Raw genomic sequence first — 27767 nt, 5'->3', positions numbered from 1 at the left:
ACGAGACCGAAAGGGAAAGACATTCCAATAAGAAAATAATAAGATTGAATTCCCCGAACGTATTTGGACACGACGGAAAGAAACAGCAACCCTCCCATTTACACGCTCACATTGTGGTGAGTGCACAATTCATGTAGATTACAACTTTTCCAAACTTGTGACAGTTTATTGCATGAGACATGCGCTTTTAAAATTTTGGGACGAATCCTTTTCAGATGTGTTACTGCTCTGCATTACAGTTTCTTGGAAGATATGCTAAAGAGACGTAGTGTGCACAGATGTAAACAAATTATTATTATTATTATTACACTACTAGCTTTTTACGGCAGCTTCGCCCACGTATGTATGTGTCACATACACTGATGAGCCAAATCATTATGACCACTGCTTAATGGCTTGCTTGCCTGATTTTGAACGAAATACATCACTGATTCTGCGGATCAGCTTTTGTGGATTTATGTGCCATTAAATGTCTACGCACAGGTCATGAAATTCGCGTAAAAAATAGGCCGGTGATGGCGCCCGATAGTGACCCAGATGGATTCCATAGGATTTACGTCAGGCGAATTTGCTCGCCGAGACATAAACGTGAGTTCACTATAATTCTCCTCAAACCACTGTAGCACGGTTCTGGCTCCGCGACACGGACAATTGCACTAATGAAAGATGACATCGAGAATGAAGGGATGCACGTGGTTCGCAGCTGTCAGCGTGTCTTCGATTACTACCACAGGTCCCATGCAAGCGCAGGAGAATATCTCCCATTGCATAATACAACTCTCATCGGCCTTTGCCCGTGACGCGTTTCACGTTTCGAGCCGCCATTAACCTCGATGAATGTGGTTGTGGATACGACAATGGATCTAGTGTAGTGTGTAGTGTGATTTACCCGAAGAGCCGACACGTTTCCATTGATCGATTGTGGAACCCCGATGGTCTCGTGCACACTGCAATCGTAATTGGCGATGACTTTGGATCAACACGTAGGGGTGGTCTGCTGCTGAGCTCCATATTCAGTAACGTGCGATGCACCACGTGCTCCGAAACGCTTGTGTGTGCACAAGCATTGTGCTCTGTCAGCAGAGATGCCATTGCTACCTGAATATGTAAGCACCTCAGTGTGTTAGTTGTGTTTAGTCTCCATGTAACAGTCTCCCCACAAACACGTCATAGAGTGTAATTTACAACCTGATGTTTCTACACAGTCGTAACTGTACCACTTAATGGATTACCCCTGGCAGTATAGACTAACCGTTTACCATCCACGTATCCACAATTCAACACCTGACTCGCTGCTCAGGGAAAATAAGCATTAATCACTTGCTCTTGCCACATGTACTCGGACGTACTAATCAATCTGAAAACGTACTGCTCCTAATAGCTATTATTTTAGTCTGCCAATAAAGTAAATAGTGATGAAATGTTGTTCAGTACACTGTCCTCAGTCACTAATAGAAACATCTGCACTTATACCATCACCACACCGAAATAAAATCTGATTCTCTGCTTTTTAACACTATACAGCTCCAGAGAAGATGTTAAATTTATCTGTTGTATTCAGTCGTGTGACATGATCTTAGGTCCGGAAACACATTGACAAAATTATTGGCTCCCTGCGGTGTTCACTCTCGCGACATACTTGACACACTGAACAGCATAAATAAGAGAAAATTGCCCTTCATACTTTTGAAAGTGTTCCAAGTCAACTAAATACAGGAAATAAATACCAAGAGGTCGTTCTCGAACATTTTTACGTCACTCCTTATCATCCACACCGCCTCTCCTAGTGGTAGTGAGGGATCTTATTCCCGCAGTATTTTTATAGAAATAATAATTCGTGCACATAACAAATTTGATTGAAAAATCTCCAGGTGTTCCTGATTTATGTGTCAGTGTTGCTCTTTTTTCGTTCCCACCCTTTTGGGATGTAGGTGGTTCTTAACCCTACAGTGCTTCTTTCCAGACAGCAAGTAACCAGCAAACCTCCCATTCTTTAAAGAATCGTATTGCCCTGTACAGAACAGCTTCAAACTTCTGATTACAGTACGAATGAAATAAAATGTTAATCGAGAAAAAGTTGAGGTCTGAAATGGCATTTAAAAATTGTTAGAAGTCGCCAGCTGCTCTCATTACCAAACAGCGTATGAGTATAATACGGCTAATTTGCACATCGTTTTAAGAAAACCTTGTTTTTCACGCATCCCAGTGTTCATGGCGTCGTATCTCCCGAACTGTGTCCTACGGTGATATAATTTGCAGGTACGTGGTGACAATTCTACATCTACATCTACATCCATACTCCGCAAGCCACTTGACGGTGTGTGGCGGAGGGTACCTTCAGTACCTCTATCGGTTCTCCCTTCTATTCCAGTCTCGTATTGTTCGTGGAAAGAAGGATTGTCGGTATGCTTCTGTGTGGACTCTAATCTCTCTGATTTTATCCTCGTGGTCTCTTCGCGAGATATACGTAGGAGGGAGCAATATACTGCTTGACTCTTCGGTGAAGATATGTTCTCGAAACTTTAACAAAAGCCCGTACCAAGCTACTGAGCGCTCTCCTGCAGAGTCCTCCACTGGAGTTTATCTATCATCTCCGTAACGCTCTCGCGATTACTAAATGACCCTGTAACGAAGCGCACTGCTCTCCGTTGGATCTTCTCTACCTCTTCTATCAACCCTATCTGGTACGGATCCTACACCGCTGAGCAGTATTAAAGCAGTGGGCGAACAAGCGCACTGCAACCTACTTCCTTTGTTTTCGGATTGCATTTCCTTAGGATTCTTCCAATGAATCTCAGTCTGGCATCTGCTTTACCGACGATCAACTTTATATGATCATTCCATTTTAAATCACTCCTAATTCGTACTCCCAGATAATTTATGGAATTAACTGCTTCCAGTTGCTGACCTGCTATATTGTAGCTAAATGAGAAGGGATCTATCCTTCTATGTATTCGCAGCACATTACACTTGTCTACATTGTGATTCAATTGCCATTCCCTGCACCATGCGTCAATTCGCTGCAGATCCTCCTGCATTTCAGTACAATTTTCCGTTGTTACAACCTCTCGATATACCACAGCATCATCCGCAAAACGCCTCAGTGAACTTCCGATGTTATCCACAAGGTCATTTATGTATATTGTGAATAGCAACGGTCCTACGACACTCCCCTGCGGCACACCTGAAATCACTCTTACTTCGGAAGACTTCTCTCCATTGAGAATGACATGCTGCGTTCTGTTATCTAGGAACTCTTCAATCCACTCACACAACTGGTCTGATAGTCCATATGCTCTTACTTTGTTCATTAAACGACTGTGGGGAACTGTATCGAACGCCTTGTGGCAGTCAAGAAACACGGCATCTACCTGTGAACCTGTGTCTATGGCCCTCTGAGTCTCGTGGACGAATAGCGCGAGCTGGGTTTCACACGACCGTCTTTTTCGAAACCCATGCTGATTCCTACAGAGTAGATTTCTAGTCTCCAGAAAAGTCATTATACTAGAACATAATACTTGTTGCAAAATTCTACAACTGATTATTGAACTATATGAAAATTATTGAACTGTATGAAAATTATTGAACTATATAAAAAAAACGTAAATTAGTTACAAACTAAGGCGTGCACACACTTTATTCAACATGTAAACGTGACTGCAGATATTTGGATTTAGGTTATGACATGTTAAATATGCTTGCCATCCTTGGCGATGATGTGGAGCAGAAGAATAGCGAAAGTCTGCATGACCCACTGAAGTGTCGGAACATCGATGTTGTCGATGACCTGCCGAATGGCTGTTTTCAGCTCAGCAATGGTTTCAGGGTTCTTGCTATACACCTTGCCTTTAACACAGACCCATAAAAAGGAGTCACACGTGATCAGATCCGGAGAATATGGCGGCCAATCGAGGCCCATACCAGTGGTCTCTGGGTACCCCAGAGCCAGAATGCGATACCCAAAGTGGTCCTCCAGGACATCAAACACTCTCCTACTTCGATAGGGTCGAGCTCCGTCTTCCATGAACCACATCTTGTCGAAATAATGGTCACTAATTGGATGAAATCATCATCCAAACCCTTTACGTACCGTTCGGTAGTCACCGTGCTACCAAGGAATGTCGCACCGATTATTCCGTGACTGGACATTGCACACCACACAATTACCCTTTGAAGAGAAGAGACTTCTCGATCGCGAAATGTGGATTCTCAGTCCCCTTGTTGACGAACCCATCCAAATGAAAGTGCGCTTCGTCGCTAAACCAAACCATGCATGCGCATACTAATTCTCATCATGCCCCGCTGCCAACCGTGCAGTTTGAACATCCTAGCGCAAACCATTCAGAAGCTATGACAATTTTATTCCATACAATTCAGTAATTGTTACTGTATACATTCAGTGGTATATTTGGATGCTTTCTGTGAAATATGTTGCAAATAGAGTTGGTACTAAAAAAGTCACAAATTAAAACATCGTGCCTGGTGTAGCAGTTTTACTGCATGAATATTTGAAATATAGTATTAGTTGAAAACAGTCTTTGTTGCAATTATATTTTTTTTATTTATCAACTACGCGTTTCACCTTATTTAGGCATCTTCAGGCTGATCTTAATTTGGTATTTTTTAGGACCATCCTTTAGACAGCGTAGCTAAAGGGCATCGTCGAGTACATCAGGCCAACATTGCCTTCGTTAACCTAGAAAGTATTTTGGCTTGATGTACTCGACGATGCCCCTTTAGCTACACTGTCTAAAGGATGGTCATAAGAAATACCAAATTAAGATCAGCAAATAAGGTGAAACGCGTACTTGATAAATAAAAAACTGAAATTGCAACCAAGACTGTTTTCAAGTACTACTATTAAACACTGGTTTGCTGCTTCATGCCACAGATGGATTGGGAGAATTTCTATTTGAAATATAGTTAGCAGTAAACTTCTTTTCCTTTCATCATTGTGTGGGAAATGGGGGGGGGGGGGAGATAGAGAGGAGTGGTATCAGCGAAAAAAAGTTTCGTTAAGGTCTGAAATTACGTGTAAAGTATGTTACAAGTGGCTAAGTGCTCTCATTCCGAAATACTGGATGATTATAGTTTGGGCATCTGCTCGCGGTGCATTACGGTTCTTTTTCACTCACACCTCTTTGAGAGGCAGATGGCTCTACTCCTACAGTGTTTCTTTCCAAATAGCAAGTGATCAAGTGGATCAAGTATGGTTGACATCGATCCAGTCTTTTAGGAGGAGGATGTGCTGAACAAATATAGACACATTTTTATAACATATAGGTAGATTAAAACGTTTAGAGGGTGAGGGGGCGTTCAGTCAGTAATGCAACACTCTTCTTTTCTGGCAGCAAGTTGGTTTTATACAGGATTCCAAGATATCGTATTATTCCCCACTCTTTTGGCAACAAAGCCATATTTTTCAACAAAATTTCCGTTCAATTCGACGCCTTACGCCATTTTACTGGGAGGGCGTGTATGCCCGCCTAATACCATTGTACTGGTTCACTTCTTTGGGCCAGACAAATGCTCTCTATGGTCTTCTGCTAGGCGGTGAGGAAATCAGAGGGAATACACTCTTGAGTACCCCAACTGGTGGACGAGTGTGTCAGCTCTACCTACAGAGACATCCAGTTGAGTACCGAGGTGTTCGATTGTGATCCGTCAGTCACCTCGAATGAGGAGTCACAGCTGTGTGTGGCAGGCCAGCACGCGGGTGATCGGACAGGTTCGCGCTACCTTGTGCGGTGATGACAGGCACCTCGCTCACGGCTCCATAGACATTCTGAAAGCGCCTACGAATATCTGCGATGCTCTGGTTTTCCGCCAAAAGAAACACAAAGACAGCTCTCTGCTTCTACATCTACGTCTGCACCCATACTCCGCAAACTGGGAGTGGCGGAGGGTACTTTGAGTACCCCTATGGGTTCTCCCTTCTATTCCAGTCTCGTATTGTTCATGGAAAGAAAGATTGTCGGTATGCCTCTGAGTGGGCTCTAATCTCTCTGATTTTATCCTCATGGTCTCATCGCGAGATATACGTAGGAGGAAGCAATATCTTTTTGACTCCTCGGTGAAGGTATGTTCTCGAAACCTCAACAAAAGCCCGTACCGAGCTACTGAGCGTCTCTCTTGCAGAGTCTTCCACTGGAGGTTTTCTATCATCTCCGTAACGCTTTCGCGATTACTGAATGATCCTGTAACGAAGGGCGCTGCTCTCCGTTGGATCTTCTCTTTCTCTTATGTCAACCCTATCTGGTACGGATCCCACACCGGTGAGCAGTATTAATGCAGTGGGCGAACAAGTGTACTGTAACCTACTTCCTTTGTTTTCGGACTGCATTTCCTTAGGATTCTTCCAATGAATCTCAGTCTGGCATCTGCTTTACCGACGATTAATTTTACATGGTCATTCCATTTTATATCACTCATAATTCCTACTCCCAGATAATTTATGGAATTAACTCTTCCAGTTGCTGACCTGCTATATTGTAGCTAAATGATAAAGGATCTTTCTTTCTATGTATTCGCAGCACATTATACTTGTCTACATTGAGATCAAGGCACCGGCCTTGCCGCAGTGGATACACCGGTTCCCGTGAGATCACCGAAGTTAAGCGCTGTCGGGCGTGGCCGGCACTTGGATGGGTGACCATCCAGCCGCCATGCGCTGCTGCCATTTTTAGGGGTGCACTCAGCCTCGTGATGCCAAATGAGGAGCTTCTCGACCGAATTTTAGCGGCTCCGGTCAAAGAAAGCCACCATAACGACCGGGAGAGCGGTGTGCCGACCACACGCCCCTCCTATCCGCATCCTCAACTGCGGATGACACGGCGGTCGGATGGTCCCGGTGCTTTATTACATTGAGTTTCAATTGCCATTCCCTGCACCATGCGTCAATTCGTTGCAGATCCTTCTTGACAGCGCGGCTACACCACGGAACTTGATGAAACTATACGGGCTGAAGCGCGAATAATCCACTATGTCCCACAACAAATTCCGCATTTTTTTAGCCGAAATTTGGCGACAGAAAAATGTGTTGTATTACTTATTGAACACGCTCCTCCCCCTCCTGTATATATTTTATTATTGTTATTAAAACCTAAGCATGTCCGGACCGATAAAACTAGGGTTACGACAAGTTGTATTGGAGAAGTGGGCGGTAACAAATAGCGTTCCCACTTCCCCCTAGAACGGAACCCTACTAGCCACGTGGCGCTCGCAAAAAGAGCGCAACTCAGAAGACACGATAGCTTAGAATGAACTCTGAACCCTCAATGTGTGAGTGGAGAAATGTAAATAAATGACGTGAGAAATGAACGGAAACTACTTAGAAGGTAAGACACTTGCTGACGGGAGGCCGGTGTGTGCGCAGTGTCGGACGTGCAGTGCGGCCGGCAGTGGTCGCCGGGTCGGCGCGGCGCGCGCATCGTGGGCGGCGAGTCGGCCGCCCCCGGCGAGTTCCCCTGGCTGGTGTCCATCACGCGCCAGGGCGGACACTTCTGCGGCGGCACGCTGCTCACGCGCCGCTGGGTCGTCACCGCCGCGCACTGCATGTGCAGGTCGGTAGCGCTCTGCCGCCCGCTGCTCTGTGTAACACCTGCCATTCTGCTGCTGCTTCCGGAATGAGATTTTCACTCTGTAGCGGAGTGTGTGCTGGTATGAAACTTCGTAGCAGATTGAAACTGTGTGCCGGGCCGTAACTCGAACTCGGGACCTTTGCCTTTCGCGGGCAAGTGCTCTACCACCTGAGCTACCCAAGAACGACTCTTGCCCTCGGGGCGAAAGTCGTTCTTAGGTAGCTCAGATGGTAGAGCACTTGCCCGCGAAAGGCAAAGGTCCCGAGATCGAGTCTCGGCCTGGCACACAGTTTTAATCTGCTGCTGCTTATTTACAAGTTTATTTGTAAGCTCTTCCAGAAGTTCTGAAGACGACTGCGCCAAATCTACAAGACAGAAAAATGGCACATGTGAGTGAACAGACCATCTCTCCGAGTATCGATTCGTAACAAGCGCCGTGACGTAGTTGCACTGGGCAGCAGGCGTGTCAGAACATGTAAACAAAACATCTGCTCCACATTTTCGCAAGGATTAGTCTGCACCTGCAGCTAGACAATCCAACGAGCATTTTCCTGGGCCTGACTTTTTCTGGGCAATTTTTGTCAGTGACTTCAATGAACAGTAGACATGTATTCACGTTTGCCACGTGTAACGTGAGTTAAAATTTTGGGGAGATGCTCTGTCCACGGATATGTGTCTATTTTCTGTATGTCTTGTAGTTTTCGTTCAGTTATTTCCTGAAATTTTGGAAATAACCCCTACCCCCCAGTTTAGGAAAATGAGTTTTGCACTATTTTGGCTTAATAGGAAATAAGGTGCTTTCCAGCAAGTTCATTAAAAAAAACTGACAGTCTCATAAAACCATGTTCACTTTTATTCCACAAATATTACTAATAGGTATTTTATCTACTAATAACTTTCTTACTTCTCATTTAATCGTTAATACTGGAGTATTAATTTTTTATATTAAGCTCTATAAATCTACTAAACAGAATATTTGTGAGACAAATACTTCTAAGATGAGAAGAAAATCATATTTCTCTTTAAAAATTCTTATTCTTTGCTGAAACTTTTTTTATACCCTGGAAACTCATGGCGATCTTCATGTACAACCTCAAGCACATACTTCTTCTGTTCCCCGTTTCTTTCTAAATTATTTATTGTAGTCTTTCATGAGATTCATACCTCTCTCAGCCGAATCGTATTTATCTTTCAATTCAATAACTCGTTCTAGAGCGTCAAGGACTTCTTTTTCACGATGTTCCAAAGGCTTGGGTTAAGTAACTTCTTATTGAAATCAGATCTACCAAACATCCTCCCATTTTGTTACAAACGAACTTTTCAATCGCATTACAGATCACTTCCGGAATTTGGTCGACAGCTACTTGATTCCTTTTTATATTTTCGTCTGATGGTTCTGCCTCGCGATTCAATGGACTCGTCATTTTCATTTGATTTTTAGAGGACTAAATAGTATCAAAGTTGTCAAACACAACAGAACTGGGAAAATTGGATAAAAGAGTTTTCAGTTTTTGTACAACTGCTAAGAAATGTCGCACGCGACACCCCGATATTAGTAAAATTTTGAAAGATTGCTGAAATTCGGTGCTTTGAATCCAAAAATGGTACATAATTTTGCTTCAACGTACGTAATGATAAGCAAAATCAAATATTTTCTTCTACTAGCAGTCCAAATTCATCACGGAACATAGATATTTTCATCTTTCCTGTTCGATACCACTTCATCACAAAGAGATATTCCTCGAGATGTTGTTTTGACAAGAGAAGTTGCAGTTAATTCTAAAAATGTAATACAACTCTCTCATGACTGTGTTTCTGCAGCTCTCCCCATCTTCAGAAATACTTGCGAGAATGTGTAAGGTGACCAGCATTGAATGGGTACTAGATTTTTCTTTAATTTCATTATGAAATGCATTAATGTGTGAAATTTATGTTACAGTCACGTAAATATTTATCTTAGTAAATTGTTAAATTTCAGCCTCGTATCCTATTGACTGTCTCTATTGGTTTTAGAAGCTCATCTCTCATCATCAAACATAAGGTGATCATTTCCAAGCGTGGCACACCTTTCAATCATTTTTGATCAAAAGTAGCTACTTTGTTCAATAATAATTATAGTTAAAACATTAGCATGTGATACGTTCACAAGTTTCAGCTTTGTAACCTCCGTCGAACTCATCGAATATTTTTGTCTTGGAAAAGATGTTAGAAGACGAACTTCTCAAAAGAAGGTTAATTGAGTGTAGTCGTATTAACTCAGACGATGATGAAGGAATCCGATTAGGAAATGAAACCCTAAAAGTAGCTGATAAACTTTGCTATATGGGCAGGAAAATAGATTATGACGGCCTTAGTAGAGACTGTCTGGGAATGTGGGAGTGACAACAGAAGCTTGGCTGAAAAAAAGAGTATAAATTTAAGTGTTAACAATCTTTTCCGGTAGTACTTGTCTGAAATGCAACTTTATGTGGAAGGGCAACGGGGATGGTGAACAGTACAGACAAAAGGAAAATAGAAGCCCTGTGGCGTGACAGAAGATGAGACGGGTAGTTAAAGTAACTCATGAAAGGAACAGAATCCAACTGGGAGGTAAAAGATGGTGAATAAAATCCTACGCAGTGGCTGTTAAAATACTTTTTAATAAAATTTTATACGGGTTTGGCATCAATAGAGATGCATCTTCAGGCGATCTGTACGAGAAATTGAAACATTACAGGATTGGAGTGCCTTGAAAAATAGACGTGTACTGCCGTAAGGCACTATGTATCAGTGAGAGCTGAGTACTCACAGGTTTTTTAAGCAGTCATGGCACGGTAAAGTGATTGCTTAGAGCCAAGTTCCATCGTTCATCATCAAGATATAAACAGATAGCACACCTAAGCTGAAATCCATGTTTAAACTGGTTGGGACCGAGGAGCAGTTGTAAGAGACAGGAAGCCGGATAAACCTATTTAAATTTCTAACTACCGTATAATTAAGCAAACTAAATAAAACACCACATTCATATGTCTTACCTTAGACAGATAGGTACTGTGCAGCTGGAATGTCTATAACGCCTTAGAAAGCATAGAAGCGTGTACGGAGCCAGAATAAGCTCTACTGATGAGTTGGTCTTGCGGCTTGGGATTGGCTTCACGGTGCGTCTAACTTACAGAGGTAAAAGAAACAACTCATCTAAAGAAAATAGTAGACCGATTGAACCGATTCTCAGGTATCAAGGAGTAGTTAATTTGGTAATGGAGGAAAGTGTGTGTGGAGGGCAAGGAGCGGGATTAAAAGTAGCAGAGGTGGAGCATGTCTTGGTTCAGCTCGCAGGTTCAAATGGATGTAGGTTGTTATGCAGAGATTTGGAGGTTTGCAGTAGCATGTAGAGCTGTATGAAACGCCTTCGGACTGAACACTGTAACAACAACAACTACTACTACTAATACTATTACTACAACTACAATGATCATTGTGTTGCTTATATTAAAATGTAAGGACGTCGCACGTGGGGCTAGTTCATGCAAAAAGTTGGGCAAAATTAGTCTTTGATATTTTCTGTGCTATCAGATCCTTGAGAACATATTTGTAGGATAATAATGTATTTACATACTTCATAACATGAAATCATACAAAATTGTAGTATTTTTATTAGATTCTTTATTCCTTAGCTACAACATTACGTATTAATCAGGTGGCGCCTCCCGGTCTTGTTCGTCTGACTACTTTATTTCTATTGGGGACTCCCCTTCATTATAATTTTCAGTCTGCCTATCCATCCTTCGCTTGGGAACAGTAAATATAATGAATGAAATTTTCACTCTGCAGTGGAGTGTGCTCTGATATGAAACTTCCTGGCAGATTAAAACTGTGAGCCGGACCGAGACTCGAACTCGGGAGTTCGAGTCTCGGTCCGGGACACAGTTTTAATCTGCCAGGAATTTTCAGAAATATAATGTTTCTTTTCAGAAGATTTTCCTGGTTTTCTTTGGCTCTGGTCTCATTTCTGTTATTAATGGACCAGATATCAGTAGGAGTCTATTTATTATACCCAGAATGCATTCCTCTCATGAGAATTTCCTAGCAAACGCATACGGATGAATGTGCTTGTTGCAGGCGTCTGACACTTCTCCTGATAAACTGCCTATGGGTAAGTTCATTAACAGTAGGGACGTGCACCAAAATCTTGTGTACAGTGGGAGACTTAGAATGTCATGGATATAATTCAACACATAGTATTGCTATTTCAGCGTATAAGCAGAACATTTGTCCACGTCTATCTTATGTCCTATGGGAGTAGCTTCTAGGATAACCCAAAATCAATAGATAGGTTCCAGATCCACACCTGTTATTTCTGCTGATGTTTCAGGGTCTGAAAAAAATCTTCTGCTGGTATTTCTATCATTTTTAGCCTTGCTGGGGAACATCTACAATAATTAATCGCAATGGATTTCTGAACATTTCTTGTGTTAGTTTTTCCTCTCTTGAATAAGCTTCTTTTCGTCTTCTGAACGGATTTGTCAAGTGCAACAAAACATTTGAAAAATCTAACTCGGGCATGGGTTTTTGGCAAGCCACTGAAGTCTTCTGAGGTGGCCCCGCAAATGTAGCATCCCATTGTCGACGCTGTGTCTGTTGTTGCACTGCGCACCCTTGCATCAACCGTAGTCCTCAGTAATGTGTTTTTATGGTTAAATGATCCTCCTTCCTTGAAATTTTTATTTCTTGTAATGTTTCAATTTGTTGATAAAACCAATTTCTTCATTAGTAACATCAGCTGTTTCATGAACACATCTAATTCTTATTGGTCTGCAATAATGAGGAGATGATGGCGTAGGATTTTTCCAAACAATTAGATATTTATTCGTGCGACTGATAAGTAGGAGATTCACGAAAGATGACTCAATTATATTCGCGTCAGATTCATGGTTGTTTCCAAATTTTTGTTTAAAGTGAATTAGCTGTGAGCCCACACCCCTATTTGCAGATAAGTTCTAATGCATTTATGTCATCGTTTGGAATACTCTCTTTCAAATTTTGAAGGTGGCAGGGGTAAAATACAGGGAGCGAAAGGATATTTACAATTTGTACAGAAACCAGATGGCCGTTATAAGAGCTGAAGGGTATGAAAGGGAAGCAGTGGTTGGGAAGGGAGGGAGACAGGGTTGTAGCCTCTCCCCGATGATATTCAATCTATATATTGAGCAAGCAATAAAGGAAACAAAAGAAAAATTCGGAGTAGAAGTAAAAACTTTGAGGTTCGTCGATGACATTGTAATTCTGTCAGAGACAGCAAAGGACTTGGAAGAGCAGCTGAACGGAATGGACAGTGTCTTGAAAGGAGCGTATAAGATGAACATCAACAAAAGCAAAACGAGGATAATGGAATGTAGTCGAATTAAGTCGGATGATGCTGAGGGAATTAGATTAGGAAATGAGACACTTAAAGTAGTTAAGGAGTTTTGCTATTTGGGAAGCAAAATAACTGATGATGGTCGAAGTAGAGAGGATATAAAATGTAGACTGGCAATGGCAAGGAAAGCCTTTCTGAAGAAGAGAAATTTGTTAACATCGAATATAGATTTAAATGTCAGGAAGTCGTTTCTGAAAGCATTTGTATAGGGTGTAGCCATGTATGGAAGCGAAACGTGGACGATAAATTGTTTAGACAAGAAGAGAATAGAGGCTTTCGAAATGTGGTGCTACAGAAGAATGCTGAAGATTAGATGGGTAGATCACATAACTAATGAGGAGGTATTGAATAGAATTGGGGAGAAGAGGAGCTTGTGGCACAACTTGACTAGATGAAGGGATCGGTTGGTAGGACATGCTCTGAGACATCGAGGGATCACCAATTTAGTATTGGAGGGCAGCGTAGAGGGTAAAAATCGTAGAGGGAGACCAAGAGATGAATACACTAAACAGATTCAGAAGGTTGTAGGTTGCAGTAGGTACTGGGAGATGAAGAAGCTTGCACAGGATAGAGTAGCACGGAGAGCTGTATCAAACCAGTCTCAGGACTGAAGACCACAACAACAACAAGTTCTAGGGGACTGATGACCTTAGAAGTTAAGTCCCATAGTGCTCAGAGCCACTTGAAAAGTGGACTCTGGGCCAGCTTTTAGAGCAAAATACCCTTGTGTGTGCCATGCGGCGACGACAGCGAGTGCTAACGAGGTGCGCGCTTGGTGCAGCGGCAGCGTGGAGCTGCCCATCTCGCAGGTGCGCGTCTCCGTGGGCGCGCACGACCTGTCTGCGGCGCACCGCGGCGGCGGCGGCGGCGGCGGCGGCCCGGCGCTGGCGGTGGAGCGGCTGCTGGTGCACCCCGGCTACCGCTGCCGCAAGTTCGCGCACGACGTGGCGCTGCTGCGGCTCGCCGCGGAGGTGCGCTGGCGGCCCGACTCTGCGTGGCCCGCCTGCCTGCCGGCGCCCTCCGGGTCGCCAGGGTCCTCCAGCTTCTCGGGCCGCGAGGCCACGGCCGCCGGCTGGGGCTGGATGCAGGAGAACCAGGGCGTGCGCGCAGACGTCCTGCAGAAGGTCAGCACTTCCCTCACTATACCTTTTATCTACAGTATTACGACACTTACTTATTGTGGTGTGCGTAATGTAAGACCTTCGGTGCACACACCATCAGATTATTTGACTTGTCGCTCTAGCGAAGTAGGCGAATGTCAGCAATATGTCTCGTGGTCTTATCTTCGCGTGTTTATCTTCTGCCATTATCAGACTATAGAGATGCCACTTGCACGCTTAGAGGAGCAGATTGACGGTGACCAATTTGATTAATTTTCACACACATTTATTAAAATAATAACAAGCCTAAAAACTACTTAACTTAGTTCTGGATGCTATTTACAATTGACAATCTGAAGTTCCTTTGGTCTTGGTACGTTAATCTTATTCTCACATATCTCTGATACTTGACGACGTGTCTATACATTTCTCTTCATGGCTATGCACAGGAATATGATAATCTTATTAGGCACAGACTGAAACTTGACTGCAGACTAATGCAGACAAATGCGGACTGACTAATCGGAGGTCTGTACACTCGTCATAATACTTCGTGCGTTCAGGTATCACTGCGCGAGTGTGATCCACGAGGAGAAAAGGTTCTACGTTAGCAGCAATCTCATTGGCTGCATTACATATTAATACGCGCATCGGCGGAAGCAGAATTTGGTCTGTCTCTAAGACAGCGCCATCTCGTAGTGCGGAGACGGACGAACGCTGCGCCTGCGCTGTTGTGCTTAGCGGAGCGCGCTCTATTGGGAAAGTTGTGTACGCGCTGACTACGCGGAACTATGTACACAACACTTACTATTTGTTTACTCGGTCCTCTCACACTGTGACCACTGCCTATATTCCACTTCAACTTGCAATAACCATTCACACACGGCAAGTGGCAGCATTAGCAGCGGAGGGTATATAAAGCGTGTCGGGAGGACGCCGAAAACAGTGCAGTCGTTGTAATGTGAAACGAACCGATTTATCTCACGTCGGGAAGGGCATGATCATTGGCTTTCGGGCCGGGAGTGGAAGCATTTCCGAAATGGCTAAATCTGTATCTGTTCTAGTGCTGCCGTGGATAAACTATGCCGTGTATGGCAAAATGGCGCAGTCCAAAACCGGCGCCGAGCCAAATGTGATGTACCAAGGGTCATAGATGCCAGGGGCGAATGACTGCTGCGGAGATCCGTACGGACGAATAGACGTGCAACTTTTGAGCAACTGACTGCCCAGTTGAACCAAGGTGCTACCAACAGTGTCTCCTCAATGACCGTCCAGCGAAAGTTGCTGGTTACAGGCATCTGCACCGGGCACCTGCTTCAATCACCCATGCAGACTGCTGGTCATCGTGACGAAGGTTGGAAACTGCACGCCAGTGCCGCAGCTGGACGTCCACTGAGTGGCGACAGGCCGCCTTTCCAGGTGAATCACGTTTTATGGTCCATCGGACAGGTGGCCTTAGACATGTGCGGCATGAAACTTGTGAAAAGAACCACCCTGTAGCAATCCTCGGAAGGATCCAGGCCTGAGGAGGGAGCGTTATGGTCTCGGCAATGTTTTCGTTATATTCCCTGTGTCATCTCGTCTTTGATGAAGGCACAATGGATCAAGAAAAGTATGCCTCCATCCGCCATGCAGTTTGTTTTTCCTCAGAATGACGGCATCTATCAGCAGGACAAAAAAATGGTTCAAATGGCTCTGAGCACTATGGGACTTAACTTCTAAGGTCATCAGTCCCCTAGAACTACTTAAACCTAACTAACCTAAGGACATCACACACATCCATGCCCGAGGCAGGATTCGAACCTGCGACCGTAGCGGTCGCGTGAACTGTAGCGCCTAGAACCGCTCGGCCACTCTGGCCGGCATCAGCAGGACAAGGCAACGTTTCACGCAGCTCGCAGTGTACGTGCGTGCTTCGGAGAGTGCCAGGATATGTTGATATGTTTACGGTACTTTTCTGACCATCAAACACCGCAGATTTAAAGCCAGTCGAAAATCCGTGGGACCACCTCGATTGGGCTCTGAAATGATCCAAATTCTTGTGTTATCCTATTCAGTGCTGGTGATGTCAAGACTGGTTCACACATTTAACACGAGTTCAAAGCAAGATGGTTCTTGAAAACGTTTTTTATATTATTTCACCTCTATTCACTTTCTTCTTTTCCTGTTGTCTAAATCTACGCTTTTGACCCTAATAATCACCTAACTGCTGCCTTACGTTTCTTCTAGTTCGGGACTTGGTAATATGTTGAAATTTCTCCAACAGTTGTAGTCATGAAGCTACTTCCTAAATCAAATAGTTTCTAGACTGGCATCACAAAGTTCAGCAGATTTTATATCTAATGCCACCACACCACACAAATTAAGTAGCTGCTTGTGGTCATTTCTGACATCCTTGGCGCAACATTCATGCAGCACTGGCTGCACACCATGTAAGCAGTTATTGAGAAATGTTGCTTTTAGAAAGATGACAGGCACCCACCTAAACCGTTAATATTTATTTGCATACCTTACGTAGAATGCTTGAATTGTCTCATGTTCTCGTTGTTCGCCGAAACAGAAAGCATTATATGATATTATTTGATAGTGATTAGAGCATTTTTCACCATACTTACCTCTGAGTTCCTTTACTATTCCTAAGTCTAAAATTATTCGTATTGCAGTGAACCTGTCTAATAATACATTCCATTATCATTACTTGCTGGTATATTGTGTGTTAAAAACGTATTCCCTACTTTTAGATGTGGTAGCATAGACCAAAACAAGACATAAATGTCCAGTAAACATGGGAACCAAAATGCATACCGTAACAGCTATGACCATTTGTTCATTTTCGCTACTGCAAGCTCGTTACTGTGACGAACGACTTAAGGAATGCAGCAGACAGACACTGGCACATTTCTCTGCTATTGTCCGTGGATACAGGAAGCAGTAAACATCCGTTTGCATTAATACGTAAGGCGTATTCACGGTTCTGGGTGAATGCAGCGCATACATTAGTCGTAATGGAACCGGTTTGTGTTCTGATAAGTTTGTAAAATGTGAAATGGGCAATGGATTCGTCGGTACGTCCCGCTCGTCGGCCAGCTCGTTCCCCCGATGTTAATCTCTTGGATTTTTGGTTGTGGGGACATTTGTAATCTTTGGTGTATGCAAGCCCCATTAATATGTACAGGGTGTGGCACTTAAGTACCCTGGTGGAGTGGATACGATTGGACGTAAATATATGCACTTAACCACACCCCAACAGGATGGAGCAACTGCCCATACAGTCAGCCGAACCTTGGGGCACATTTTCACAATCTTCACGCCTGACAGAGTTGTTATCAGAGGTCAGTTCGGTTGCGGCCCTAGCTGGCCATCAAGGTCACCTGATCTGTCAGTGTGCGATTACTTTGTGTGGGGAGCCCTCAAGTCTAACGTGTATCGCAACAACCCTCATAGTCTTCAAGAACTTCAGCAGAACATTTTGGACGATACTGCAGCAATTTCAGCGGCTCATCTTCGATCAGCCTTCAGCAACTTGTTGGCCAAGGCCCAAAAGTGCCAAGAGATGAAGATGGTCACTTTCGGAATTTTCCAGGAGGGCGTGATTCCCTAAGACATCGGACAGAAGCGTGTCTTCTTATGGACACTGTACTGAACAGTGTCTTCTTATGGACACTTTACTGACCAGCTCCTTCAGCGAAGGCTCACAAGTTCAGGTTGCATATAATAGTAAACAGACACATTATAAGACATGCTGTTTCACAGAAAGAGAACAATGTCCATTCATTTGTTTACTGCATCCTTCAGGTCGTTGGTAACAGCAAAGAGATTGCATTAGACGATATGTTTCATGGTAGTGAATATGACTAAGTACTCAAAGCTCTTAAAGTATGGATGTTAACCCAGGTTTTACGGACATTTTTGTCTTTTATTGGTCCATACTACCACCTCTCAAAGTACAGAACACTTTTTTAACACCCAGTACTTAAAGCTTCGCTTTAGAAGCAATATATAAACTTTGAAATTATTACAGCATATATATTTTTCGTTTGGAATTTTAAAAACAAGATTAGAATAAGAGAGACTCAAAATACTACGCACAACTTTCATTTCTGGGACTGAGGGAGTCACATTGTAATCAATACTTTTAAAGATTTAGCATTTCCTCAAAACTGTTGTACATTTCGACAGCTAGTGTTTTCGAAACTCATTGCCAGAATGTGCTATTTTTATGACATTTAACAACTTTTTCACGAGTAAATGTTCTTGGTAAAATCTTGTCTACATACAGCAAAAAAAGTAGTTTATTTCTCGAACGGGGCGTAACAAATCGTTAGCATGTGCATCTCTTTCATCATTTATCGTCTTGAGAATAACAAAATTTCCATTTCAGGTGAATGTGCAAGTAGTGGACAACGAGCAGTGCCGTGATTGGTACAAATCTCAAGGCAAGAAGACCAAAATACTAGACTCGCAGATCTGTGCTGGCTTTGAAGTCGGAGGCAAAGACTCCTGCTGGGTGAGTGTGTTCGTAATATCCTGGTGCATGCGGCCTACAACACAAACCAATAACCTACAGTTAAAATAGTATTATGTAATATTACTTAACGATGTATACCAGGCTCGCTAAGGCCTACCTCAACCAATATGATGCGGTAACTGAAGATAAATTAACGGATAGTACAATAGCTACATAGAAGAGAGCTAAAAAAAATTATCTAAAAACGACTGTTACTTTTACAAAGTTCAAAATACACGATGTATTACGTTAGGACTGTGGCTATGAAAAATAAGTCATGGATTATGTTCACAAAATCACTGTATTTACTCAAAATAGTCTCCTACTGAATGAAAACACAACTGAAATCGCTTTAAAAGTGTTTTGAAACAGTACTGTAGTCCTTCTTTGGAGTCGCATTTAGTAGTGCGGTACAATTTTCTGGGATGTTGTTAATTGCATCATAGCGATGTCATTTCATTGCCAACTTCAAGTTGGGAAACAACCAGAAGTCGCATGGGATCAAATCCGGCAAAGACAATGGGTGATCCAGGACTGTGATCCATTTCTGGCCAAAACTCACGCACAGCCTTCGATTTGTAGCTGAGGTGTCGTCACGGAGGAGCAAACAGGAACCTGCATCTCGGTATTCGGGTCGAATCAATGTTTTGACTTTCTACACAGTTGGTTTTGAAACTTCAAAAATCGTAACGCCACAACTCGCCACGAGATAGCAATGCAGTTTGGAACGTTACGCTGGCTATCCTAACGGAACTAGACACTCTGTGTATTCAAGCATTCTGGGCGTCATCAACAAATTCTGAAACAGAGACTCTCTTATTCAGAAATAAACAGAGCTTGCATAGCAAATGCAGCTTTTCCCAGTTGACAGGAAAGTCACGTCTAGTCAATAATAACCTGACAGGAGTTACTGCTTTTAGTGAATGCAGGTCATCTCAATCAGCCTCGGAGGGAACATTGCGAACGGAATTCCGAGCAATCGTCATTTTGAGTAAGGCATCTCCCAAAAGCCTCGCAGTGACACATAATGCTGCGCGCCTTCAGTGGGCCAAGCAACAGAGAAACTGGGCATTAACTGACTGTAGGCGTGTAGTGGGCTCCGCCGAATCACGATTTTGTCTCTCTTCAAATTACGCAAGGTGTCGAGTGCAGAAACGGCCCAGTTGGGTGTTTAACCCGGTTGCTGGGTGTAGTTTAGGCCGAAGGTGGTTCTGTAATGTTTTGGTGGTGCTTTCCGTTCCATGATTTGTGTCCACCGCAATCTAGTTACCGTGAACATGAAACAGAGTGTTTATTTCATCATTTTTGGTAACCAATTGTTGCCGTGTCTTCCACATCTCCACATGCTGTGGACACTCCCTTTTACCAAGATGACAACTATTTACCAGGGTTGGACGAACGCTCAAGCATTATCGTATCTTGACAGGTCCGTTAAACCATTGGACCACAGAAAATGTCTGTGACTATTTGGGATAGCGATGAAACACAGCAATCAATATCCCCGCATTTTAATTGCTCTGTGGGTTCTAATCGTCACAGATTTGCTTCAGAAAGTGAACAACACTGACAATATTTCTTTCGTACTTGTATTAGTTTTTTAAATGTAGGTTGCAGTGACAGACTGATTTATAGAGTGGCCGGATCTTATTTTAGGTTGGCTGTGTGTCGGCGAAGCCAATGAAAGTGAATACGAAATCTCAGATGCAAACTTCTTAATGACATGTAATGTGGCTCGAGGTCCAGGTTAGGTTGAAAGGTGACTAATCGTCATTTGGCGAAGTGTTATCGAACACTTCAGTTTAACCTGACACAGCATACCTAGAGAAAGTTGGGGACTATTTTCCTCGTCGATGTGAAGACATTATCAAGTTTAGAGGCAGCTTTACACGATATTAGTATTATGTCTCCTAGGAGTGACTAATTTTTTGTCCGGAGTGCTTGTAAGCTTTCTTATGGTGCGTACTGGGTTACAGTAAATCTGTCTTAATCGTACGATAAGCTCGGGTGAACTGGGACAAAAATTTAAAAATTTGAAGTAGTGGTTTTACTGTTAGTAGAAAATGTAAAGTTTCTATTTCATACTTTACTATAATATTTAAGGAACAAATTAGCCTATTTCTTTTGTAATTTATTACATAGATAACGTATTAAAGATAACGGTTACGTACCAGATGTCCCTATTTACCATTGCCAGTGACAATGAAGCGGGGCAGTTACTTAGGTGAGTCGGGACAGTGTTAAAACAACGTTTCTTCTTCTTTTAATTGACACTTACTGTACATGTTTATTAATGAAGTATGCTGTTTGTCTCATGACAACTTCCGTAGTTTTGAATGTCATTTTTAAATACACATCTAGCACAAACAAACTTCTTCTTTCCCTTAACCCTTACACACTTTTCACGGCACTATCCCTTTATCCTTCCTTGGCATTGAATCTGGAGTCCCAATTTTGTTGATACGTGCAAGCAAGAATGTTAACGAGTTCATCCCTCACTCTGAGAGTAGATAGCTTTGGAATCTTTCGCTGCAAAAATTTTCTCGTTTGGTTTATTATTCACTTGACAGGAAGATTCATCACAGTTATACAATCGTGGCTCACCAAACAAGTTAAGTACTTCCATAGTTCTACCCAACAAAGTAAAATATTGCTCAACGTCATTCTTACTAAGGCCATTGCAACAATATGAAGAGAGGCCTTCAGCCTTCCTGAATGTTATTTCAGGGCTGCAATTAACGAGAAACAGTAAGCAAATTAATTCCTATCATTTCATGTTGTTTCGCTTTTGTTACGACGTTAGAATCCACTCCGAAACTACGAGCCGACAACCTAAGCATCCGTTCTAACTGCTTTCCTTTTTCGACGGTAAGCGTAATTTGGCAACCTTTCTTCTTCAGCTGTACATCATTAGCACTTTGTAGATGATGGTGAAGATATGACCGAGGCACCCGAAATAGTTCTTCAGCATGGCGTATCTCCTCTCTTGGCGGAGTGCGCTAATAGATTTGCGCATATCATCTTCAGCCCAACCACCTTAATCATTGCTCATCTGCGAGAGAATAGTGAAACATAAATCATAAAGATGTGTCGTCCCTATTCAGCCTTAATATAACGTCCCTATTCACCAAAAAAGTAGTGTTTGAGTCTACAGAGGTTGGTACCATTGAAACCATTTTCCATGAACAGATGTACCATAATTTCATTTCAGATCTTCTATTTAAAATGTAGCACAAACGAGTACATAATAAGGGTAACGGTTAAATAAGTATATTAAATTTAAAGAACAAAATATTGGACATCAAAAGTTTCTGTTCGTGTTACCTTCAACACCTGATATTTGTTGTGAAAAATTAAGATTCAAATGGTTCAGATGACTCCGAGCACAATGGGACTTAACATCTGAGGTCATCAGTCCCCTAGAACTTAGAACTACTTAAACCTAACTAACCTAAGGACATCACACACATCCATACCCGAGCCAGGATTCGAACCTGCGACCGTAGCACAAGCGCAGTTCCGGACTGAAGGTCCTAGAACGTTCGGCCACAACGGCCGGCAGAAATTAAGGACATGACACTAGACTGACACTCTGTCAAGCAGTTTTCTGTTAGATCAAGGACAGACAAGAATCTGGGAATGGCAACAACTTCTTACACTGAGGTGACAAAGGTTCTCGGCTATTTCCTAATAACGTGGTGGACCTCCTTTAGCCCGGCGTATTGCATAAACTCGACGTGGCGTGGTCTCAACAAGTCGCTGGAACTCCACTGCAGAAATACAGAGCCATGCTGCATCTACAGCCGTCCATAATTGCGAAAGTGTTACCGGTGTAGGATTTTGTGCACGAGGTGACCTCTCGATTACGTGCCATTAATGTTCGATTGGATTCATAACGGACTATCTGGTTGGGCAAATCATTTTATCGAATTGTTCGCCCTTCAAACCAATCGCATACAATTGTGGCAAGGTGACATGGAATTTTTATGGATGACAGCGTGTCGTTGTTGTATGGCTGCAAATAGTGTCAAAGCAGCCGAACATAATCATTCCCAGTCAATCAGTTCAGTTGTACCAGAGGACTCAGTGCTTTTCATGTGATCACAGACCACATCGCTATGGAGCCATCACCAACTTGCACAGGGCGTAGTTGAAAACCCGGGTCCATGGTTTCGTGGGGCCTGCGGAACACTGCAAACCTACTCCCTGGAACTCATTCCCTGATGTCTTAAGAGATATCCTCTCATCTTGTCTCTCCTCCTTGACAGTACTTTTCACATATTCATTTCCTCTCCGATTCTGCGTTGAATCTCCTCTTACCAGCCGAAATCGGGACTCACCTGAGCAGGCCACGGTCTAGGGTGCAACCGATATGGGCCCAGGAGAGGCGCTGCAGACGACGTCGCGCTGTTAGCAAAGGCACTCGCGTCGGTCGTCTGCTGTCATAGCCCATTAGAGCCAGATTTCGCTGGACTGTCGTAGCAGATACGTTCGTCGATGACCCTACATTGATCTCTGCGGTTATTTCACGCAGTGCTGTTTGTGTGTTAGCACTGACGAATGTAATCAAAACGCGCTGCTCTCTTGCGTAGTCCACGGTAATAGGTGATGCCTGAAATGTGGTGTTCTCCGCGCACCCTTGACACCGTGGATCTCGTAATACTGAATTCCCTAACGACTTTCGATGTGGAATGTTCCATGCGTCTAACTCCAAATATCACACTGCGTTCAACGTCTGTTAGTTCCTGTCGGAAGCCTTTTCATGTGGATCACCTGAGTACAAATGACAGCTCCGCCAACGCAAAGCCCCCTTTATACCTTGTGTACGCGATACCACCGCCATCTCTGTGTGTTCGTATCGCTATCCCATGACTTTTGTCAGCTAAGTGTAGTTTCAGTCCATTTCTACCGGTAAATAGACATTCAAAAATTGTCCCTATTCAGCCGATGTCCCGATTCACTCAAGCTTACCCTACACGCCCACCATTGTGAAGATGTCCACGGTCAAAGCAGACGAGCAGTATCGTCAGATCAGTATTTCCGGAGAAATACGCTACTGGCCATTAAAATTGCTACACCAAGAAGAAATGCAAATGATAAACGGGTATTCATTGGACAAATATATTATACTAGAACTGACATGTGATTACATTTTCACGCAATTTGGATGCATAGATCCTAAGAAATCAGTACCCAGAACAACCATCTCTGGCTGTAATGACGGCCTTGATACGTCTGGGCATTGAGTCAAACAGAGCTTGGATGACGTGTACAGGTACAACTGCCCATGCAGCTTCAACGCGATACCGCAATTCATCAAGAGTAGTGACTGGCGCATTGTGACGAGCCAGTTGCTCGGCCACCATTGACCAGACGTTTTCAATTGCTGAGAGATCTGGAGAATGTGCTGGCCAGGGCAGCAGTCGAACATTTTCTGTATCCACAAAGGCCCGTACAGGACCTGCAACATGTGGTTGTGCATTATCCTGCTGAAATGTAGGGTTTCGCAGGGATCGAATGAAGGGTAGAGCTACGGGTCGTAACACATCTCAGATGTAACGTCCACTGCTCAAAGTGCCGTCAATGCGAACAAGAGGTGACCGAGACGTGTAACCAATGGCACCGCATACCATCACGCCGGTTGATACGCCAGTATGGCGATGACGAATACACGCTTCCAATGTGCGTTCACCGCGATGTCGCCAAACACGGATGCGACGATCATGATGCTGTATACATAACCTGCATTCATGCGAAAAAGTGACGTTTTGCCATTCGTGCACCCAGGTTCGTCGTTGAGTGCACCATCGCAGGCGCTCCTGTCTGTGATGCAGCGTCAAGGGTAACCGCAGCCATGGTCTCCGAGCTGATAGTCCGTGCTGCTGCAAACATCGTCGAACTGTTCGTGCAGACGGTTGTTATCTTGCAAAAGTCCCCATCTGTTGACTCAGGGATCGAGACGTGGCTGCACGATCCGTTACAGGCATGCGGATAAGATGCCTGTCATCTCGACTGCTAGTGATACGAGACCGTTGGGATCCAGCACGGCGTTCCGTATTACCCTCCTGAACCCCCCGATTCCATATTCTGCTAATAGTCATTGGATCTCGACCAATGCGAGCAGCAATGTCGCGATACGATAAACCACAATCGCGTTAGGATACAGTCCGACCTTTATCAATGTCGGTAACGTGATGGTACGCATTTCTCCCCCTTACACGATGCATCACAACAACGTTTCACCAGGCAACGCCGGTCAACTGCTGTTTGTGTACGAGAAATCGGTTGGAAACTTTCCTCATGTGAGCACGTTGTAGGTGTCGCCACCGGCGCCAACCTTGTGTGAATGCTCTGAAAAGCTAATCATTTGCATATCACAGCATCTTGTCCCTGTCGGTTAAATTTCGCGTCTGTAGCACGCCATCTTCGTGGTGTAGCAATTTCAATGGCCAGTGGTGTATGTAATAGTATGAGATGCATGTTGCAGTGAATTTGTGTTGCACGTGTCCAGCATTACGGAGCGACAAGGCTCTCTGGCTGGTAAGGGCTTTGAGAGGACCGTTGCGTTGCAGGCGGACAGCGGCGGCCCGCTGATGGTGGCGGACGGCGAGCTGACTACGGTGGTGGGCATCGTGTCGACGGGCATCGGGTGCGCGCGGCCGCGCCTGCCCGGCCTCTACACGCGCCTCTCCGACTACGTGCTCTGGATACAGGAGCACGTGCGCGAGCCCTAGCCCCCGCCGCTCGCCACCAGCCGGGACCCACTGCCAGGAGACGGACCACCGAGGACTCGACTGCGCCGCGAATCTGCTGCGGCGGCACGACCGTCGCGCAGCGAACTTCATTTCTTCTGCGTCACCTTAAAGGACAATCAGGCACATCAGCTCGATAGAGAACCCCTTCTAACGAAATAGTCTCCATTCTTCGGAAGTAGATTACGTCATTATTCTGCACACTTATTCCCTCTTACGCCCAGCCCACTGTAGCCCGATTTAAAGTAGTTGGCATTTGACAACTAGCGTGCTAGTCTGCTACCTCTAGCAATACACTAGTGGCAGCAGTCCTGGCATTATGGGCACACGCTGTGTTGCCACTTCCTCTGCGTAAAGTATAATGCTTGTCAGTTCTCAAGTAGAAAACTTACCCGGATACGAAAATGAGCCTATTCCACGAAAAAAAAAAACTCCGTCCCTAATTAAAATGAAAAAAATATTTTTGGCACCCTTAGAGTCACTATAGGTATTTATACCACACAGGAATTACAGATCTTTTAGCGACTTAAAACTTCATATCTGTTACACGTTAAAAACTAATATAATCGCAAGAAAACGCCGTTTCCCAAAGTTTGTACGTACCAAAGAAATGCCGTAGGTAACTTTGGAAAAAACGGTCTTTTCGTAATCAACAACAAGAAAATAGTGTTTCATTGAGTTAATAGTTCACGAGATGTGACGGAATAAATTTAAAGTTGATTCCCAGACGGGAAACTGTTACCGGATTTTAAAAAATTAACGTCATTGTGGATAAAAACTTCTCGGTTTACAAACAGCATAACTTCAAATAAAACACCCCAGCTTTCGACGATTGTGCCCGCCATCATCATCAGGAGTAAAAGCCACTGATCGCAGGAGCCGGCACACTTATACAGGCATCACAGAGCCATCTGGAACCCTCCGGATAGGGCCGAAGTCACGCTTGCGCGTAAAACGAGTTTGGCAGCTCATAGCAGCTGCGGTCCGCCCAACACTAACTGAACATTTTTAGGTGGTGCTGGTCCGTCGCGGGACCAGCAACGTCAGGTGGTGCAGCGCGGGGCCCAAGAGAAATACCGGGTCTTCATCGAATTCGTGACGTCATACTACTCGGATCGTCCGCCACACTTCGTGATCGCTTGGCCCACAGCAAATCAATATGTAATTGAAAAGGTACCCCCTACAGGTCATAACTTTGTCGTGTGTTATAGAGAGCTTGCATGCATTTAAACGCGCGGTCAAGCGTTATTAAACTTCTCTGAAACAGTTACTCGCTCCCCGCCGGAGACTACGGAGACCACTGGCACTCGTGCTGTGACGTACGCGATATGGCCTGTCTTTTTCGTGGGCCTCTGTGCGACAAGCCGGCGCCAGGTCTGCAGCTGTTACTCTCGCCTACCTACAAGCGTCAAGCGTCCATCTTTGCTTTCGTTCAATATCCAGTTGTCCGCCTCCAACATATTTCTAGCTTTAAGAATAAAATTTAGACTTGCTTAGAGACTACAGTGGCCTATACCATATGCGAATTTCCTTACGCGAGTTTAATAGAGTAAAGCGATTTTCTATCACCGTTTGAAGTGGAGTGTCGTGGTGCCTACCTAGTGACAATATTTGTCGGGACAACGTCGCAACTTTGGTACTTTAAAAGTCAAATGCCAACCAATTTAAATCAAACTGTAATTAGCTCTATCTCGACGAGATGCCAGACTCTCTCTCACTTACTCTCTCATTCAACTCCCCCCCCCCCCTCTCTCTCTCTCTCTCTCCTCTCTCTCTCTCTCTCTCTCTCTCACACACACTCACACACACACAACCTCAATTTCGTCCCACCTCTTAACAAGTGCCAGAGCTCTCTCCTATTGCATATCTGAAATTTTCGACCTCCGACCAAGATGTTGGTCTTTCCTGACACAGCTGTTTCCGACGGCATTTCAAATACGTAAAACCGCACAAGCTTCCAGAGTTCATTAAAATTCCCTAAAGATTGCCTCAAAAATAAAAGGCCTCCAACAGCACATGGTAATGATATTCCTTTTTAGGCGTGTTTTTGGTGAGGTCTGCAGGAAAGCGTTCTTTTGCTACGAGATGTGTCTCCCTGACCTGATAGCCTCTCTTAACTTCTTTCGAATATGTAACACAGCACTACTTCGTCCTCTCTGTTTCAGCAACATTTGTTTCTTTTTATGTTGTTGTGTCGCAGTGAATCTGTCTTAGTCATGCATTTCATTATCATTATTTATTGGTATTTATTAATTAAAGCTACGTTTTAGGAGCAAAATATATTTATAAGCTTTAAGATAAGAAATTTTCTTTGTTTTCGTGGGTGAAAGTTCCATTTAGAGCTTTGGAAACAAGATTAGAATATGAGTGGGCCCAAATACTCTATTAGTATTTTTATGTCTGGGACTTGGAAAACGATCACTGAAATTTTTCGGG

The 27767-nt window shown here is 43.8% G+C and overlaps 1 protein-coding gene across 1 annotated transcript in view; it reads left to right on the top strand.

The window, feature by feature from the left end:
• Positions 1-27074, top strand: part of LOC124594127 (serine proteinase stubble-like) — a 29272-nt gene extending 2198 nt beyond the window's left edge. Inside the window, exons 2-5 of the mRNA XM_047132484.1 lie at positions 7376-7562; positions 13757-14099; positions 18457-18582; positions 25152-27074. Of these exons, the coding sequence (XP_046988440.1) occupies positions 7376-7562; positions 13757-14099; positions 18457-18582; positions 25152-25313 (818 nt within the window). The 3' untranslated portion in view covers positions 25314-27074. The remainder of the gene's footprint in view (positions 1-7375; positions 7563-13756; positions 14100-18456; positions 18583-25151) is intronic.
• Positions 27075-27767: the final 693 nt, after the last annotated feature.

Source organism: Schistocerca americana, chromosome 2 (genome assembly GCF_021461395.2).
Source record: "Schistocerca americana isolate TAMUIC-IGC-003095 chromosome 2, iqSchAmer2.1, whole genome shotgun sequence".
Taxonomy (NCBI): domain Eukaryota; kingdom Metazoa; phylum Arthropoda; class Insecta; order Orthoptera; family Acrididae; genus Schistocerca; species Schistocerca americana.
This window is presented reverse-complemented; position numbering and strand designations above follow the sequence as displayed.